Below are 16,028 nucleotides of genomic sequence, written 5' to 3'. Positions count from 1 at the left end.
TCTGTTCATGTTTCTTTTCCATTTTTAACTGTGTATGTATTTGCTGCATACTTTTAATCATAGTTTAAATGTAATATTGTTTTCTGATAATTTTTTTCACAAAAAAATTTTGTGAGGGGGTATATAGTCCAGTAGCAACATGGAAATGTTTAATGGCTGTATTATATCCTATCAAATGTTAGTGTTTTATTTAACATTTCACCAATTTTCAGGCATATTATTTCCAGATTGTTTTATAATATGTGATACTGTAAAGAACATTTTGTGCATTCAATAAACATAAATTTAATATCCTTAGAGTAATAACTAACAATAAAAGCTATCATGTTTTGAGTATTTACTATGAAGTGGGCACAGTTCTGTGGAGTGGAATTTCAGGGCAAACTGTGTGAACATTATTATTGTTCTTAACATGTGTTACTAAATTTTTGGAGGCAGTGTAAACTGATACTAAAACTTGGAAAAATGCAGGAGTTTACCACTTTCTACGCTATTCTGCAAGCTTTAAAAATTATTATTGTATTGAAGTAAAGCATTTTGTAACTTTAATGGTTGATGTTAGAATCTCTCATAAGGAATAGAATTTGCTTAGGAAAATACCTTGATAAGCCACTTTGGGGTATAGAAATAAATTCTAAATTCATAGATTGGCAGAAACCACGATGACAAACTACCCTGAATTTGAAATAAATGGGAAATGGAGGTGAGGAACAGAGGAAAGAGAAGTGAGAGTAAGAGGGAAATTGAATATAACCTAGTAGGAGATTGAAATTCTAGTTGGGCACATGACCAAGTGACTTTTGCAGCTAGAATATCTAAACTTGCATTTTGGTTTGCCTTGTGGCCATACAAATTGCCCCACATCCAAAATTTTCAGTCAAGCCTTTTCCATATGTAGTTACCCATGGGAATGATTGGTTTGTGGGAAATTAAGGAAAGGAATTCCACGTTTAGATCAACATAGCGTGAAATTGAATGTGGTGAGGTATTCTCTAGTAGAACTAATTCAAAAATTTTAGGATCTTTAACTAGAGGTGACCATCAAGAGAATATAAAATTCCTAATAAAGTCTCTGAAGATTTTGAGAGGTTTTGTATCTCCACAGAGCATAAAATAAAAGTTTGAATGTTCATATTTGCACCTCAAAATGTATCTAGACTTCAGTAGACATCTGGTTTGTGTATATTATTTCCTTACAATGGCTTCAAGTGGCCCTCTTCCATCTCAAACTTCTGCCGAAGTAATACACCTTTATATTAGTTATTGGCTATCAGTGGATTGTCAGGTCCAATGTCTAAAAAAGGCTTTTTTTCACTTTTTTCATATCAAAGGAATCATTACCATAACAATTTCTGAGCTATCATCACTGCATTTAATCATTAAACGAATGGTCAGGCTAGCACAATGTCGAGAATACTAGGGTGCTTGGTCAAATGTTGGAGATGGTCAGCAAGAATAGTAGATTATTATTTTCTTTTATTGGAAATAACATATCCCATTTAACAAAAGGAACCAGTATTGTTATTACAAGATTTTTTAAAATGACAATTGACTTTAAGTAGGCAATTTTTAACAGCTGTTTTATTAGAGATGTTTGTGATTGAATCTTTTCCAAGTTATAATTCACATACAATATTATGTTAGTTTTAGGTGTACAACATAGTGATTAAGTATTTTTATACATTATGAAGTGAATACCTCAATAAGACCAGTTACCTTCCAACATCATGCAGAATTGTTACGATATTATCGATTATATTCTCTTGAAAGTTACATCACCAAGACTTATTTTGTAGCTGGAAGTTGGTGTCTTTTAATCTCCTTCACCTATTTCTTCTGTCTCCCACCTCCCTCTCTTCTGGCAACTACAATTTGTTCTGTGTATCTGTGAGTCTATTTTGTTTGTTTTAGAGTCTAAATATAAGTGGGATCAATTGGTATTTGATTTCTCTGTCTGACTTATTTCACTTAGCATGATACCCTCCAGGTCCATCCATGTTGCACAAAAGGCAAGATTTTATTATTTTTATGGCTGAGTAATATTTCATTGTGTGTGTATTTATGTGTATATATATATATTTGTATATATATATCTCACATCTTCTTTATCTATTTTCCACTGATGGACACTTAAATTGCGTCCATATCTTGGCTGCTGTTAATAATGCTGGAATGAACATTGTGTGTGCTTAGTCACTCAATCGTGTCTGACTCTTTGTGGCCCCATGGACTGTAGCCCACCAGGCTCCTCTACCCATGAGGATTCTCCAGGCAAGAATTCTGGAGTGGGTTTTCATGCCCTCCTCCAGGGTATCTTCCCAACCCAGAGACTGAACCCAGGTCTCCCACATGGCAGGCGGATTCTTTACCATCTGAGCCACCAGGGAAGCAATGAACATAGGGGTATACATATCTTTTTGAATTAATGTTTTTGTTTTCTTCAGATAAATACCCAGAAGTAGAATTGCTAGATTATATGGTAGTTTTATTTTTAGTTTTTTGAGGAAACTCCATATTGTTTTCCTTAGTGGCTGTACCAATTTACATTACCACCAACAGTGTACCCAGGTTACTTTTTCTCCACATTCTTGCCAATATTTGTTATTGTAGACTTTTGGACAATAGCCATTCTACAGTTGTGTGGTAGAATCTCATTGTGATTTTGATTTGCATTTCCCCCATGATTAGTGATGTGAATATCTTTTTATGTGCCTGTTGGCCACCTGTATGTCTTTTTTGACAAAGTGTCTATTCACATCTTCTGCCCATTTTTTAATCATATTTAAGAAAATATTGGATTGTATGAGTTCTTTGTATATTTTGGATATCAGTCCCTAATCAGAGATATCATTTACAAATATTTTCTCCCATTCAGTGGGTTGCCTTTTTGTTTAGTTTGGTTTCCTTTGCTTGCTAGTTTGATGTAGCTCCACTTGTTTATTTTTGTTTTTGTTTACCTTGCCAGAGGAGGCTTCCCAGCACACACACTCATTTGCTCAGTCTTTGAGACCCCATGGACTGTAGCTTGCCAGACTTATCTGTCCATGGAGTTTTCCAGGGATGAATACTGGAGTGGTTGCCATTTCCTCCTCCCGGGGATCTTCCTGACCCAGGGATCAAACCCGCGTCTCTTGCACCTCCTGGACTGCAGGCAGATTCTTTACCACTGCGCCACCTGGGAAGCCCTGTCTGAGGAGACATATCCCCCCAGATATTGCCAAGACTGATTCAAAGAGCATATGCCTATGTTTTTCTTCTAGACGTTTTATGACTTCAGGTCTTACATTTAAATCTTTAATCCATTTTGAGTTTAGCTTTTGTGTATGCTGTAAGAAGGCAGTCCAGTTTTATTTATTATTTTTGCATATAGCTGTCCAGTTTTTTCAACACAGCTTATTGAAGAGATTGAAACCCATGTATATTCTTGCCTCCTTTGTTATAAATAATTGACCACATGAGCATGGATTTATTTCTGGACTTTCTTTCTGTTCCATTTATCTGTATGTTTATTTTTGTGCCAATGTCATATTATTTTGATTACCACTTTGTAATATATTTTGAAATCAAGGATACCTTCAGCTTTGTTTTTCTTTTTCAAGATTGCTTTGGCTATTTAGGATTTTTAATTTTTTATAATAATTTTAGAATTATTTGTTCTAGTTCTATGAAAAATGCCACTGGTATTTTGATAGGGATTGCATTGAATTTATAGATTGCTTTGGGTAGTGTGGACATTATAAGAATACTGTCTTCCAATCCATGAGCACAGTATTTATTTCCACTTATTTGTGTCTTTTCAGTTTCTTTCTTCAGCGTCATATAGTTTTCAGAGTACAGGTCTTTCATCTCCTTGGTTAGATTTATTCCTGGGTATTTTATTCTTTTTGCTGCTGCTGCTGCTGCTGCTAAGTCGCTTCAGTCGTGTCCGACTCTGTGCGACCCCATAGACGGCAGCCTGCCAGGCTCTGCCATCCCTAGGTTTCTCCAGGCAAGAACACTGGAGTGGGTTGCCATTTTCTCTCCAATGTGTGAAAGTGAAAGTGAAGTTGCTCAGTAGTGTACGACTCTTTGCGACCCCATGGACTGCAGCCTACCAGGCTCCTCTGCCCATGGGATTTTCCAAGCAAGAGTACTGGAGTGGGTTGCCATTGCCTTCTCTGTTATTCTTTTTGATGCAGTTGTAAATGGGACTATTCACTTCATTTCTCTTTCTGATCATTCCTTATTAATGTGTAGAAATGCAACATATTTCTGTGTATTAATTTTGTATCTTGAAACTTTATTTAGTTCATTTATCAGTTTTAATATTTTTTTGGTAGATTATTTAGTTTTTTCCACATATAAAATATTATCTACAAATAGTGACAGTTTTACTTCTTTCTTTTCTATTTACATGCCTTTTATTTCTTTTTCTTGTATATTTGCTGTGGCTAGAGTTTTCAAAGCCATACGTGTAAATCTATGGCTGATTCATATCAATGTATGACAAAACCCACTGAAATGTTGTGAAGTAATTAGCCTCCAACTAATAAAAAAAAAAAAAAGTAATTAAAAAAAAAAAGCCATGTTGAATAAAAGTGGCAGGCATTTTTGTCTTGATCTTGACCAGCTTTTTATCATTGAGTAGATGGTAGCTGTAGGTCTGTCAAATAAGGTCTTTAATGTATTTAGGTGTGTTTCCTCTGTAACTACTTTGGTTGAGAGGAAAGAGGTTTTTCTTTGTTGAGAGTTTTTAATTATAAATGAATGTTGAATTTTGTCAAATGCTTTTCTGCATCCATTGAGATGACCGTAAGATTTTATCTTTTGTTTTGTTAATGTGGTGTATCATGTTGGTTAATTTAGGAATTTTAAACCGTCCTTGCATCCCTGGAATGAAGCCCACTTGATCATGTTGTATTTTCCTTTTAATGCATTGTTGAATTTGGTTTGCTAAGTTTTTTGTATATCTACATTGATCAGGGATATTGGCCTGTAATTTCTTATTTTGTGGCATTTTTGTATGGTTTTGTTGTTCTGATTGCATGATTTACATTAATCCATTATCCATTCTTCTGTATCATGTAATCTGCTATTGGTTTCCTTTAGTGAATTTTTAGCTTGTTTTTTTATCTTTCAGTTCTGATGGTTCTTTCTTTTATTTTCTGAATCTTTGTGCAAGTTCTCACTGAGTTCTTTCTTTTTTTTCCTTTGGCTTAAAACAACAGAAATTTATTCTCTCACAGTTCTGGAAGACAGATTTTGAAATCAAAGTATTGGCAGGGTTGATTTCTTTGGGATGCTTTCTGAGGAAAAAGGTGTTCCCTGTCTTTCTGCTGGTTTCTGGTGGCTGGCTACCTGGTAATCCTTGGCATTCCTTGGTTTATGGCATATCACTCCAATCTCTGCTGCCATCTTCATATAATCTTCTCGGCTGTGTGTGTATCCCCCTCTTTTTTCTCTTGTGAGAGAAATTGGATTTAGAGCCCACTCTAAATCCTGGATAATCTCATCTCAAGATTTTTAATTTAAATACATTTCCAAAGATGCTATGTCTAAATAAGGTCACTTCACAGGTATTAGGGATTAGGACTTGAACATATTTTTTTGAGGTCACGATGCCTGGGTTCTTCCTCTCTTGAGTTTGGTGAACATCCTTATGACTGCTTTTTGAACTCTTTCCCATGTAAATTACTTATTTCTGTTTCACTAGGTTTTTGGAATGTATTCCTCTGTCTCCTAATTTTGTTTGATTTTTGGTTTTGGCTTCTAGGAGAATGAGGTGAAACAGCTATCTCCCCTAGTTTTGAAGGAGTGGTCTTGTGTGGGAGCATCCCCTGTGTAAGCTGCTTGTGCCCGGAGGCTTTGGCAGGCTGGCTGGAGGGAGTCAGTGGGCTGGCTGCAGTGTCTGGTCCACTGTCCTGGGGCTGCGTTGGTGGGGAAGCTGGTGCTTGAGTGGGTGTGGGCTGGGGGCTGTCCCCTGGGATCACTGTGCTGAAGGCTGTATTGGTGCTGTGGCTAGAGGCGGAATGGGTGCAGGCTGGAGGCAAGTCCTGGGGGAGCTCAGACATTGGTGTTGAGCAGTGCCTTTGACCTTGGAGAAGGCTCCAGAAGTTCCTTCTCTGTTTGGCAGAAACATCAGTGTTGGTAAATGGATTTCCCATCTAGGTGCTGTTTAACTGCTGCTTTTTTTTGGCTGTTTCTTAGGGCAGGAGGGTCTGTGCTAGGGTCTCTCAGCACCATCCTTCTCTACTGCAGGTCACTGTGTAGGGGATGGCATACCCATGGATACTATGTCTGTCCTTTCTGCTTCTATGTGGTCTTCCTCTGTGCAGTAACTGCTCAGTCAGCCTTCAGGTCTTCTTTGGGAGGAATTGCTCTAGATGTAGGTATAGATTCGATGTGTCTGTGGGAGGCGATGAGCTCAGGGTCTTCCTTTTGATTGTGTCTTACTATGTCTACTAGCATGACAACTCTTGGAAGGAAGGTTCTGTATTCTTCTTTTCTCCACTGTTGTCTTTAGCATAGCTTGAAGCATGTAGTCCACGTTAAGTATTTGTTAATTAAAGAAATGTGGATTCCCCCGCCTTCACTCCCAAACACGCATTATGTTCACTTCTCATTCTGATCTTTTTGTTTTCCTATTTTTAAAAATTTTATTTCCTTTGTATGTTCTCTTCTTTAATTCTCAGTATTACCTAATTTGTATTATTACATTACCCATGATGTATAATGCTGCTTGAACTATGAATTATTTTCCAGGTGTGTTCTCCTCCTTAATGTTATAGTTATTTTCTCCGATATCTTAAAGTAACTAGTATAATGAAAATAGGTAGTGGGTATTTAATAAATGCTTCTTGGCTGACACACTCATTATTGACAGAAATTTGTTAGCACAAATTATGAGTCAGTCAAGGCACATAATTGACAAAGTGTTCTTTTATTATTTATTAACAAACAAAAACATGAACATTTTGGGGGCAGTCTCTGGGCGATTTGGAAGAGCAGATGGAGTAATTTAACTCCTTTAGTTTGTTGGATTGCTGACAGGTACCACGTAGAGCCAGAGCAGTCACCTCCATCTGGCCCACAGACGGGTGGTTACTGAGATGTTTAGCACAGCAAGATCATGTTGGAACAGATGCTACTGTGAAGATACAGGATTACGGTGGCAAAAATAGACTTTTCCCACTAACAGACCTTACTTAAAGGGCAGATTTTGAGCTGCAATTAATAAAAATAATGAGACTATTTTTAGGTAATGATTAGTTTTAAAATGTTAGTCAGAGATATAAAATCCTGTATTTAATAACAGCAAAATGAATATGCTTTTCCCTATTCATTTGGTGCCCTGAGTGCTCAGCAGCATTTCGTGAAAAAATCAGAGGGCATTTCCAAGTCAGCTACACAGAAAATACTCTCACATGTTCTGAATTAAATCCTTAGACTTTATAGTCTCTGATTCTTCCCTGTAAGCCTGACAGAAAACTCCTGTAGTAAATGCTATCCCTTTTCCATTTCTAAACGTGAGCAGCTTCCATTTTATTTGCTAGAGGCTTTATAACTATATCAATTATGGAAAAAAGGGGAAATAGTGTTTTACAAAAATGAGAAGTATTACCAATCTCTGTCATCATGCTGAGCAATTTGTATCCCTGAAAGTATTCAGGGAAAGTCATTTAAGGAGACCCCCCATTGTCCTGAATTGCACAAATGTGCGTGTTGAAAGGCCACATTTTCTGATGTGGCATTACGGAGAATGACATTTTTAAATATCTGCTGCTGGAGCTGTGGAATAGATGACTTAGGAAAGTGGAGGTTCCTGTGCACCAAAAGATCTTTGTTGTCTATGCAAAACTTTTCCTTAATAAAATGGGTCTGTCGAGGCTGTCTGAACACGCAGGTGTGTCCTGTTTGAGATACTGGAATGAAAGGTATTCAGAAGAATAGTCACACACAGAATAATGATGCTTCCCTCCCCGAGTTTCCAGATGAGTTGGGAATGTAGCAATTAAATAAATCAATAAAGTTTGTACATTAGGCTATTTTTTTAAAGTGGGCATTTTCCTAGCAACAAATTTATGCAAGGAGTGAGAATGGAAACTGTGTGTTTTCACTTGAGCATATATGCTTGGTTGTCATTTGACAGTGGGGTTGTGCAAAGGGGTTTTCTTCAGAGGGATGCCCAAATCCATATTTGTGAAGGAATATGTACAGAAAGCAGCAGTTTTCTTTGTTGGAGTAGAATGTTTTCTATTTTCTTTTAGTGATTGTATGACTGGGACAGTGGGGATGAATGCAAGTAAAGTAGGAGAGTGGTGGGCAACTCAAGGTTCTGGTCTGGCTGTGCTTGGGCTAGATAATTAGCCCCTCTGGATATTTTCTCATTGGGTATGCAGGAGGCAGAGTAGGACTAATCAAGTAGTAGGGTTATTTCTACACATTGAAAATGTCACTCCAACTTTTTTGGATTTCATTGTTTCTTTTATGGCATCATCTGTCAGCTTATTTGTGTCCTTGCATGAAGCATCATCTTTTTTCTCTGACTGCTAATAATTTTTCTGACTTTGGTTTTCAGCAGTTGTACAGTGATGTACCTGGGTGTTCTTTTATCTGTATATATCCTGTGGGGGCTTGTAGAATATTTCAAATCTGTGGCTGGGTTTCTTTCATCAGTTTTGGAAAATCACTTTGTTAAATGTTGCTTCTCTATTTTTTTCTTTCCTTTTCCTCCTAGGCTCCCATTACACATGTGTGTGTACCATATGTCTTTTATGCTCATGTCTACATTTTCTATTAATATTTGTTTCTCCATGTATATTTTTTTGTATATTTTTTCTGACCTAAGATTTCATGAATCCTCTCATCAGCTTTATTTAATCTGTGGTTAGACTCACCAGTTGTGCTCTTAATTTTACTTACTGTATTTCCAGTTCTAAAATTTTCATTTGATTCCTTTTTTAAAAATAATTTTTATTTCTCTGCTGAAATTCTCCAAGTTGCCATCTAATATCTTGAAGGTATTACTCATTGTTTTAAAAAGTCATGTCTAATAATGCCAATAAACTTTCTGTGGACCTGTTTATACTGTTTATTATTCTTTTGATTTTGATCAAGTGCTTTTATTTCCTGATAATATAGGATTCAGTGCCAGATATCATGTATGCAAAATTTGGTTCTGAATTTTTTTTTTCCCCAGAAAGGAGTTGCTTGTGTTTTAAACAGGCAGTTAATGTAAGGGGTGCCAGCTAAATCTAGTCAGAAATTGAGCTGATTTAGAGCCAGGTTTCAATACTTGTGAGTCTCATTCATTGCTGTCTGTCTGACTCACCGCTCTTTGCAGGGGTTCACAACAGTCTTTCAGGGATCCTGACTGAAAGCCTTGGTGATTTATAGAGATTCCTTTTCTTTAGTGTGGTCTGGACTCCAGTTTGTATCTTCCTTGGCCTCTTAGGATGTTTGGAAGTTCTATTTAGCTTCTTGTCCTCTCAGACACAGGCTTCTGCTTGACTTCTTAGCCTTTAAGCCGCCACTGGTGAATCGGCAAATGCCTTCAGGGTGAAAGCGATACACTGACTCTTGAGTTCATTTTCTTTGTGTTCCTTTCCTTTACTGGAGTCCACTTTCTCAGAGGCTCACTATTTTTGAAACTCTGATTCTTCAAACATTTATATTTTTAAAAATATCTTTTTAGTTTTCCATTTATTCCAGAAGTAAGATTTATCTGGCAAAGAACAAAGAAAAACAAAAATAAAACTCTAACCTGCCTTTACAAGAAGAAAATTTCTCTTAAGTGTTAAACTCTAACATTCTGTATTTTTATGATTTTATTTTAAAAGGGTGAGTTATTCTTTCTTAGTAGTCAAGTCTGTAGAGGGTATAAGACAGTAAATAGTTGGATGTTTAGATGCCCCATCTATTGTTAAATATGTTTCTTTCATTGGTTCTAATTCATGGAATTGAAAGGCCAAGGATAAGGAGTGACTGACAATTCCTTTTCCTATGGCACTACATAGGCATGCTTTCTCGTGACTCTGCATAAACCAGTATGACATTTCTGTGTTTCTTTAATGAAAACAGGATTTTTCCATTTTTCATTCTGATGAGAAAAATCTTGAACCGGAATAATGATTTATAAGCTATTGATCTGAGATCATGATGAAACTCTGCTTTTTCAAAGTCTTCTGGGATATACCAAGACCAAATTATAGGTACCTCCATAAATAATTAGATACACAATATTTCCACAGCTGTGCAATACCAGATGGTTTTGCTTTCTTAGGCTTAAAGGAACTTCCTTCCTTAGCAGTTAAAAAGTCAACTGTGTCAGCTTCTATATGCTCATCCTTCTTAAATGGGGCAGGGGAGGTCTGAGAGGCTCAGGTTTGAACTCCATGATATTCTGACTTTTAGTGGAAGAGGATTCAATTAAGTATGTCACATGTTGCAGTCTAGAGGTTCTTCAGCCAGGGCAGCAAATGTTTTAGCTTTCAACTGAATTATTTAGTTTGCAATAATGACACAGTAAAAGACAGGTGGAAGAAGTGAAGCTGTATGCCCCACTGACCACAGGTTTTCTTTCTCAGCCAAGGATGTTGCTGCACATTAGCTGGAGAGTGCATACTTGGGTCTCTGGTCAACCCTCAGGCTCATGTTTGGCTTGGCTCCTTTCTTTGCTTTTCTGATTTCACTATTGTAGGTTCATTTAAGGCTGAATACCTGATGTCATCTTTGTTTTTACTACAACCTAGTTAGTGTAAACATAATAGGGACAGTCTAACGTAATATTAAGAGACAAAAAGTGACCTATTTGGATTTCACTGTAGGAATTTTTTCCTTTATGAGGAAGAAGGGAAAACTCTTCATTTTTGATTAAGAATTAACCAATAACTTTTGAAGGATAAGGACTAAATACAGAAACAAAAACATCTTTGTTTGTTATAAAGATCCTTCCTCCAGGGGATTTTTCCCACCTAGGGATCTTACTCTCCTGCATTGGCTGGCAGGTTCTTTACCACGAATGCCACCTGGGAAGCCCACTTTTGCTGTTATTATTTTCAAAAAGTATAAAGCATTGTTATGTTTTTATGGTCAGCTTATAAATTTAAGGCTTGTTTTCCTCATAAAAGTGATATTTGAATGGAGCTGGAGGAATCAAGCTTCCTGACTTCAGGTTATACTACGAAGCTAACAGTCATCAAGACAGTATGGTACTGGCACAAAAACAGAAATACAGACCAATGGAACAAGATAGAAAGCCCAGAAATAAACCCGTGTACCTATGGGTACCTTATTTTTGACAAAGGAGGCAAGAATATACAGTGGGGCAAAGACAGCCTCTTCAATAAATGGTGCTGGGAAAACTGGACAGCTACATGTAAAGAAATTAGAACTTCCTAACGCCATACACAAAGATAAACTCAAAATTGATTAAAGACCTAAATATATGACCAGAAACTATAAAACTCTTAGATGAAAACATAGGCAGGACACTTGATGACATAAATCAAAGCAAGATCCTCTATGACTCATCTCCTAGAGTAAGAGAAATAAAAACAAAAGTAAGCAAGTGGGACCTGATTAAACTTAAAAGCTTTTGCACAGCAAAGGAAACTATAAGCAGGGTGAAAAGACAACCTTCAAAATGGAAGAAGATAAGAGCAAATGAAACAACTGACAGAGGATTAATTTCCAACATATATAAGCAGCTTATACAAGTCAATACTAGAAAAACAAACAACTCAATCAAAAAGTGGAAAAGGTCTCCGCCCCAGTCTCTGGGGCGGGCCGGAGCCCGAGGAAGAGGAAGGGGACGAGGACAACGAGCGACGGGGCGGAGGAGGAGGAGGAGGAAGAGGAGGCCGACCAACAAGATGGCCCCTGCTGCAGGAGCAGCCTCAGCAGCAGGTGGGTGGCCGGAGGCGGCGCTGGTGGTGGCGGCGGCGGCCGTGGCCCGGCGGCCTGGGACAGAGTCAGAGTCGACGGTGGCAGCGGCGGCGGCGGTGGCTGCCCCGGCGGTGGCGACGGCCGCGGGGATTCGGAGCTGAGAGGAGCTACTGCTCGGACCAGCGCGGTTATATTTCACACTATGTGCTGACTGTATTTACAGAAGATATTTAAAAAAAAAAAAACTTTTTTCAAAGATTTTGATTCCAGTGGAATCTTTGCTTTAGATTTTGTGTGTGTGTGAGTAAATTGTAACTCCAGAACAATGCCTGTACAAGCTCCACAGTGGACAGATTTCCTCTCCTGCCCAATTTGCACTCAGACTTTTGACGAAACAATTCGAAAGCCCATCAGTTTGGGTTGTGGCCATACTGTCTGCAAGATGTGCCTGAACAAGCTCCACCGCAAGGCTTGCCCATTTGACCAGACCACTATCAATACAGACATTGAACTCCTCCCAGTGAACTCAGCCTTGCTGCAGCTAGTGGGTGCTCAGGTTCCTGAGCAGCAGCCCATTACTTTGTGTAGTGGGGTTGAAGATACAAAGCATTATGAGGAAGCCAAGAAATGTGTAGAAGAATTAGCACTGTACCTGAAACCACTCAGCAGTGCTAGAGGAGTGGGTCTGAATAGTACTACTCAGAGTGTTCTGAGTCGCCCAATGCAGAGGAAGCTAGTGACGCTGGTCCACTGCCAACTAGTGGAAGAAGAAGGCAGGATTCGTGCCATGAGGGCAGCTCGATCTTTAGGTGAACGAACAGTTACAGAGCTCATTCTCCAACACCAGAATCCTCAGCAACTCTCTTCCAATCTTTGGGCAGCAGTCAGAGCTAGAGGCTGCCAGTTCCTTGGACCAGCAATGCAGGAGGAAGCCCTAAAGCTGGTTCTCCTGGGCTTAGAAGATGGTTCTGCTTTGTCTAGAAAAGTATTGGTTCTCTTTGTGGTGCAAAGATTGGAGCCACGGTTTCCTCAAGCCTCTAAAACTAGCATTGGGCATGTTGTCCAGCTCCTTTATAGAGCCTCCTGCTTCAAGGTCACCAAACGTGATGAAGACTCTTCTTTGATGCAGCTGAAAGAAGAATTTAGAACCTATGAAGCTCTGCGGCGAGAACATGACTCCCAGATAGTGCAGATTGCTATGGAAGCAGGCTTACGAATTGCACCAGACCAGTGGTCCTCTTTGCTGTATGGGGACCAATCTCACAAATCTCATATGCAGTCCATTATTGACAAGTTGCAGACCCCAGCCTCTTTTGCACAAAGCGTTCAGGAACTAACAATTGCTCTCCAGCGGACTGGAGATCCAGCAAACTTGAATCGACTAAGACCCCATTTGGAGCTATTAGCAAACATTGACCCTAGTCCAGATGCTCCTCCTCCTACTTGGGAACAGCTCGAAAATGGGTTGGTTGCTGTGCGTACAGTGGTACATGGGCTGGTTGATTATATCCAGAACCACAGCAAAAAAGGAGCGGATCAACAGCAGCCTCCGCAGCATAGCAAATATAAAACATACATGTGTCGAGACATGAAGCAGAGAGGAGGATGCCCTCGGGGGGCCAGCTGTACATTTGCACACTCACAGGAGGAACTGGAAAAATTTCGTAAAATGAACAAACGCCTGGTTCCCAGGAGACCCCTGAGTGCCTCTTTGGGTCAACTTAATGAGGTGGGCCTGCCTTCAACAGCTATCCTTCCCGAAGAAGGGGCAGTGGATCTGCCTAGCAGAAAAACCCCTGCTCTACCGAATGGGATTGTATCAGCAGGGAATACAGTAACGCAACTGATTCCACGAGGGACAGACCCCAGCTGCGATTCCAGTCTGAAACCAGGAAAGATCGATCACCTGAGCAGTAGTGCCCCTGGGTCCCCTCCTGACCTGCTAGAATCGGTCCCTAAGAGTATTTCTGCCTTGCCTGTTAATCCACATCCTGTACCTTCAAGAGGACCAACAGAGCTGCCCCCTATGCCTGTCACTAAACCTCTTCAGATGGTGCCGCGAGGTTCTCAGCTCTATCCAGCACAGCAGGCTGATGTTTATTACCAGGATCCTCGAGGAGCCGCTCCGCCGTTTGAGCCAGCACCTTATCAGCAGGGTGTGTACTACCCTCCACCACCGCAGTGTGTGTCCCGGTTTGTCCGACCTCCACCATCTGCCCCTGAGCCTGGTGCTCCCTACTTGGATCATTACCCTCCATACCTGCAAGATCGTGTAGTGAACTCACAGTATGGCACACAGCCACAACAGTACCCACCCATGTACCCACCACACTATGATGGCCGTCGAGTATACCCTGCTCAGTCTTACGCAAGAGAGGAGATGTTCTGAGAAAGTCCCATACCCATTGAGATTCCACCTGCAGCAGTGCCGCCCTATGTACCAGAACCCAGAGAGAGATACCAACAAATGGAGGGTTACTATCCAGTGGCTCCACACCCAACTCAGATCAGACCTTCGTACAACAGAGAGCCTCCATACAGTCGGCTTCCGCCTCCTCCCCAGCCCCATCCTAGTCTAGATGAGCTACATCGAAGACGAAAGGAAATAATGGCACAGCTAGAAGAAAGGAAGGTTATCTCTCCACCTCCTTTTGCACCTTCACCAACATTGCCTCCTGCCTTCCATCAAGAGGAATTTTTGGATGAAGACTTGAAGGTAGCTGGGAAATACAAAGGAAATGATTATAGCCAGTACTCACCCTGGTCATGTGACACTATTGGCTCCTACATTGGAACCAAAGATGCGAAACCTAAAGATGTTGTGGCAGCAGGGAGTGTGGAAATGATGAATGTGGAGAGTAAAGGAATTAGAGACCAGCGATTGGACCTTCAGAGAAGAGCAGCAGAAACCAGTGATGATGATCTCATCCCATTTGGAGACCGACCAACAGTATCTCGGTTTGGTGCCATTTCTCTAACTTCCAAAACGATATATCAGGGTGCTGGCCCAATGCAGGCTATGGCACCTCAGGGAGCTCCCACAAAATCTATTAACATTTCAGATTATGGTCCATATGGAACCCATGGTGGCTGGGGAGGTTCTGCATATTCACCTCATCAAAACATACCTTCTCAGGGACACTTCAGTGAGAGGGAGAGAATATCTATGTCAGAAGTGGCTAGTCATGGGAAACCCCTTCCGTCTGCTGAGCGGGAACAGCTACGACTGGAATTACAGCAGCTAAACCATCAAATTAGCCAACAGACCCAGCTATGTGGACTAGAGAGGGAGGCGAGCACCCTGGCAGGCCAGTCGCAGCCCCCGCCACCACCCCCTCCAAAATGGCCTGGAATGGTCTCAAGTGAGCAGCTGAGCTTGGAACTGCACCAGGTGGAAAGGGAAATTGGGAAGAGAACCCGGGAACTGAGTATGGAGAACCAGTGTTCTCTGGACATGAAAAGCAAATTGAATACAAGTAAGCAAGCAGAAAATGGACAACCAGAACCACAAAATAAGGTTCCAGCTGAGGACCTTACGTTGACATTCAGTGACGTGCCTAATGGATCAGCATTGACACAAGAGAATATCAGCCTCCTGTCCAACAAGACCAGCTCTCTGAACCTGTCAGAGGACCCTGAGGGAGGAGGGGACAATAATGACTCCCAGAGATCAGGAGTTACATCCAGTTCTACTCCCTAAAATATGAGGAGTCTTACTTTTATCTCCTGCTCCTAACCAATCTGTCGGGCATAGGGGTTGTACACTCAAGAGTCATCTTATAACTGGAAACTGTCGGGTGGCCCCCTACTCCAACTCCAGCTGATGTATGAAAGGATCAAGAGAAGAATGGAAGCAAACTATTGGGTGGATAATTGGTGTTTCCAACTTTTCTTTAAAAAGTGAAGACAGATAATGAGTTGGAATTTCACAAGCTGTGAAATTAGCATCTGGCAAACTGTGAAATCTTATTTGAAGACGTTATCTCCTGGAAGTTCTTTGGGAATAGGAAAGAAGAACCCTGTTTTTGAAGTAGACCATTTTTCTCTCTTTAAAAATCTGTTTGTATATTCAATTTTTAAATGGCCTTCAAAAAAGTGAGGTGGGAAAAAGTAGTAATAGAAAGATGTTTAGGACAGCTAAATGCTGGGTCTGAGTAAGTACA

The 16,028-nt window shown here is 40.1% G+C and overlaps 1 protein-coding gene and 1 long non-coding RNA gene across 2 annotated transcripts in view; both read left to right on the top strand.

Moving 5' to 3' along the window:
• LOC122453882 overlaps window positions 1-16,028 on the top strand; it is a 253,302-nt gene that overhangs the window by 108,549 nt on the left and 128,725 nt on the right. The window lies entirely within an intron of this gene.
• LOC122453881 (roquin-1-like) lies at window positions 11,889-15,621 on the top strand. Its single transcript, XM_043488189.1, is given in 1 exon segment — window positions 11,889-15,621. A coding segment is annotated over 1 exon segment (3,375 nt). The 5' UTR covers window positions 11,889-12,190; the 3' UTR covers window positions 15,566-15,621.

This window comes from Cervus canadensis, chromosome 15, assembly GCF_019320065.1.
Source record: "Cervus canadensis isolate Bull #8, Minnesota chromosome 15, ASM1932006v1, whole genome shotgun sequence".
Classification (NCBI taxonomy): Eukaryota; Metazoa; Chordata; class Mammalia; order Artiodactyla; family Cervidae; genus Cervus; species Cervus canadensis.
Note: the sequence above shows the minus strand (reverse complement) of the source record. Positions and strands in the feature narration are given on the sequence as shown.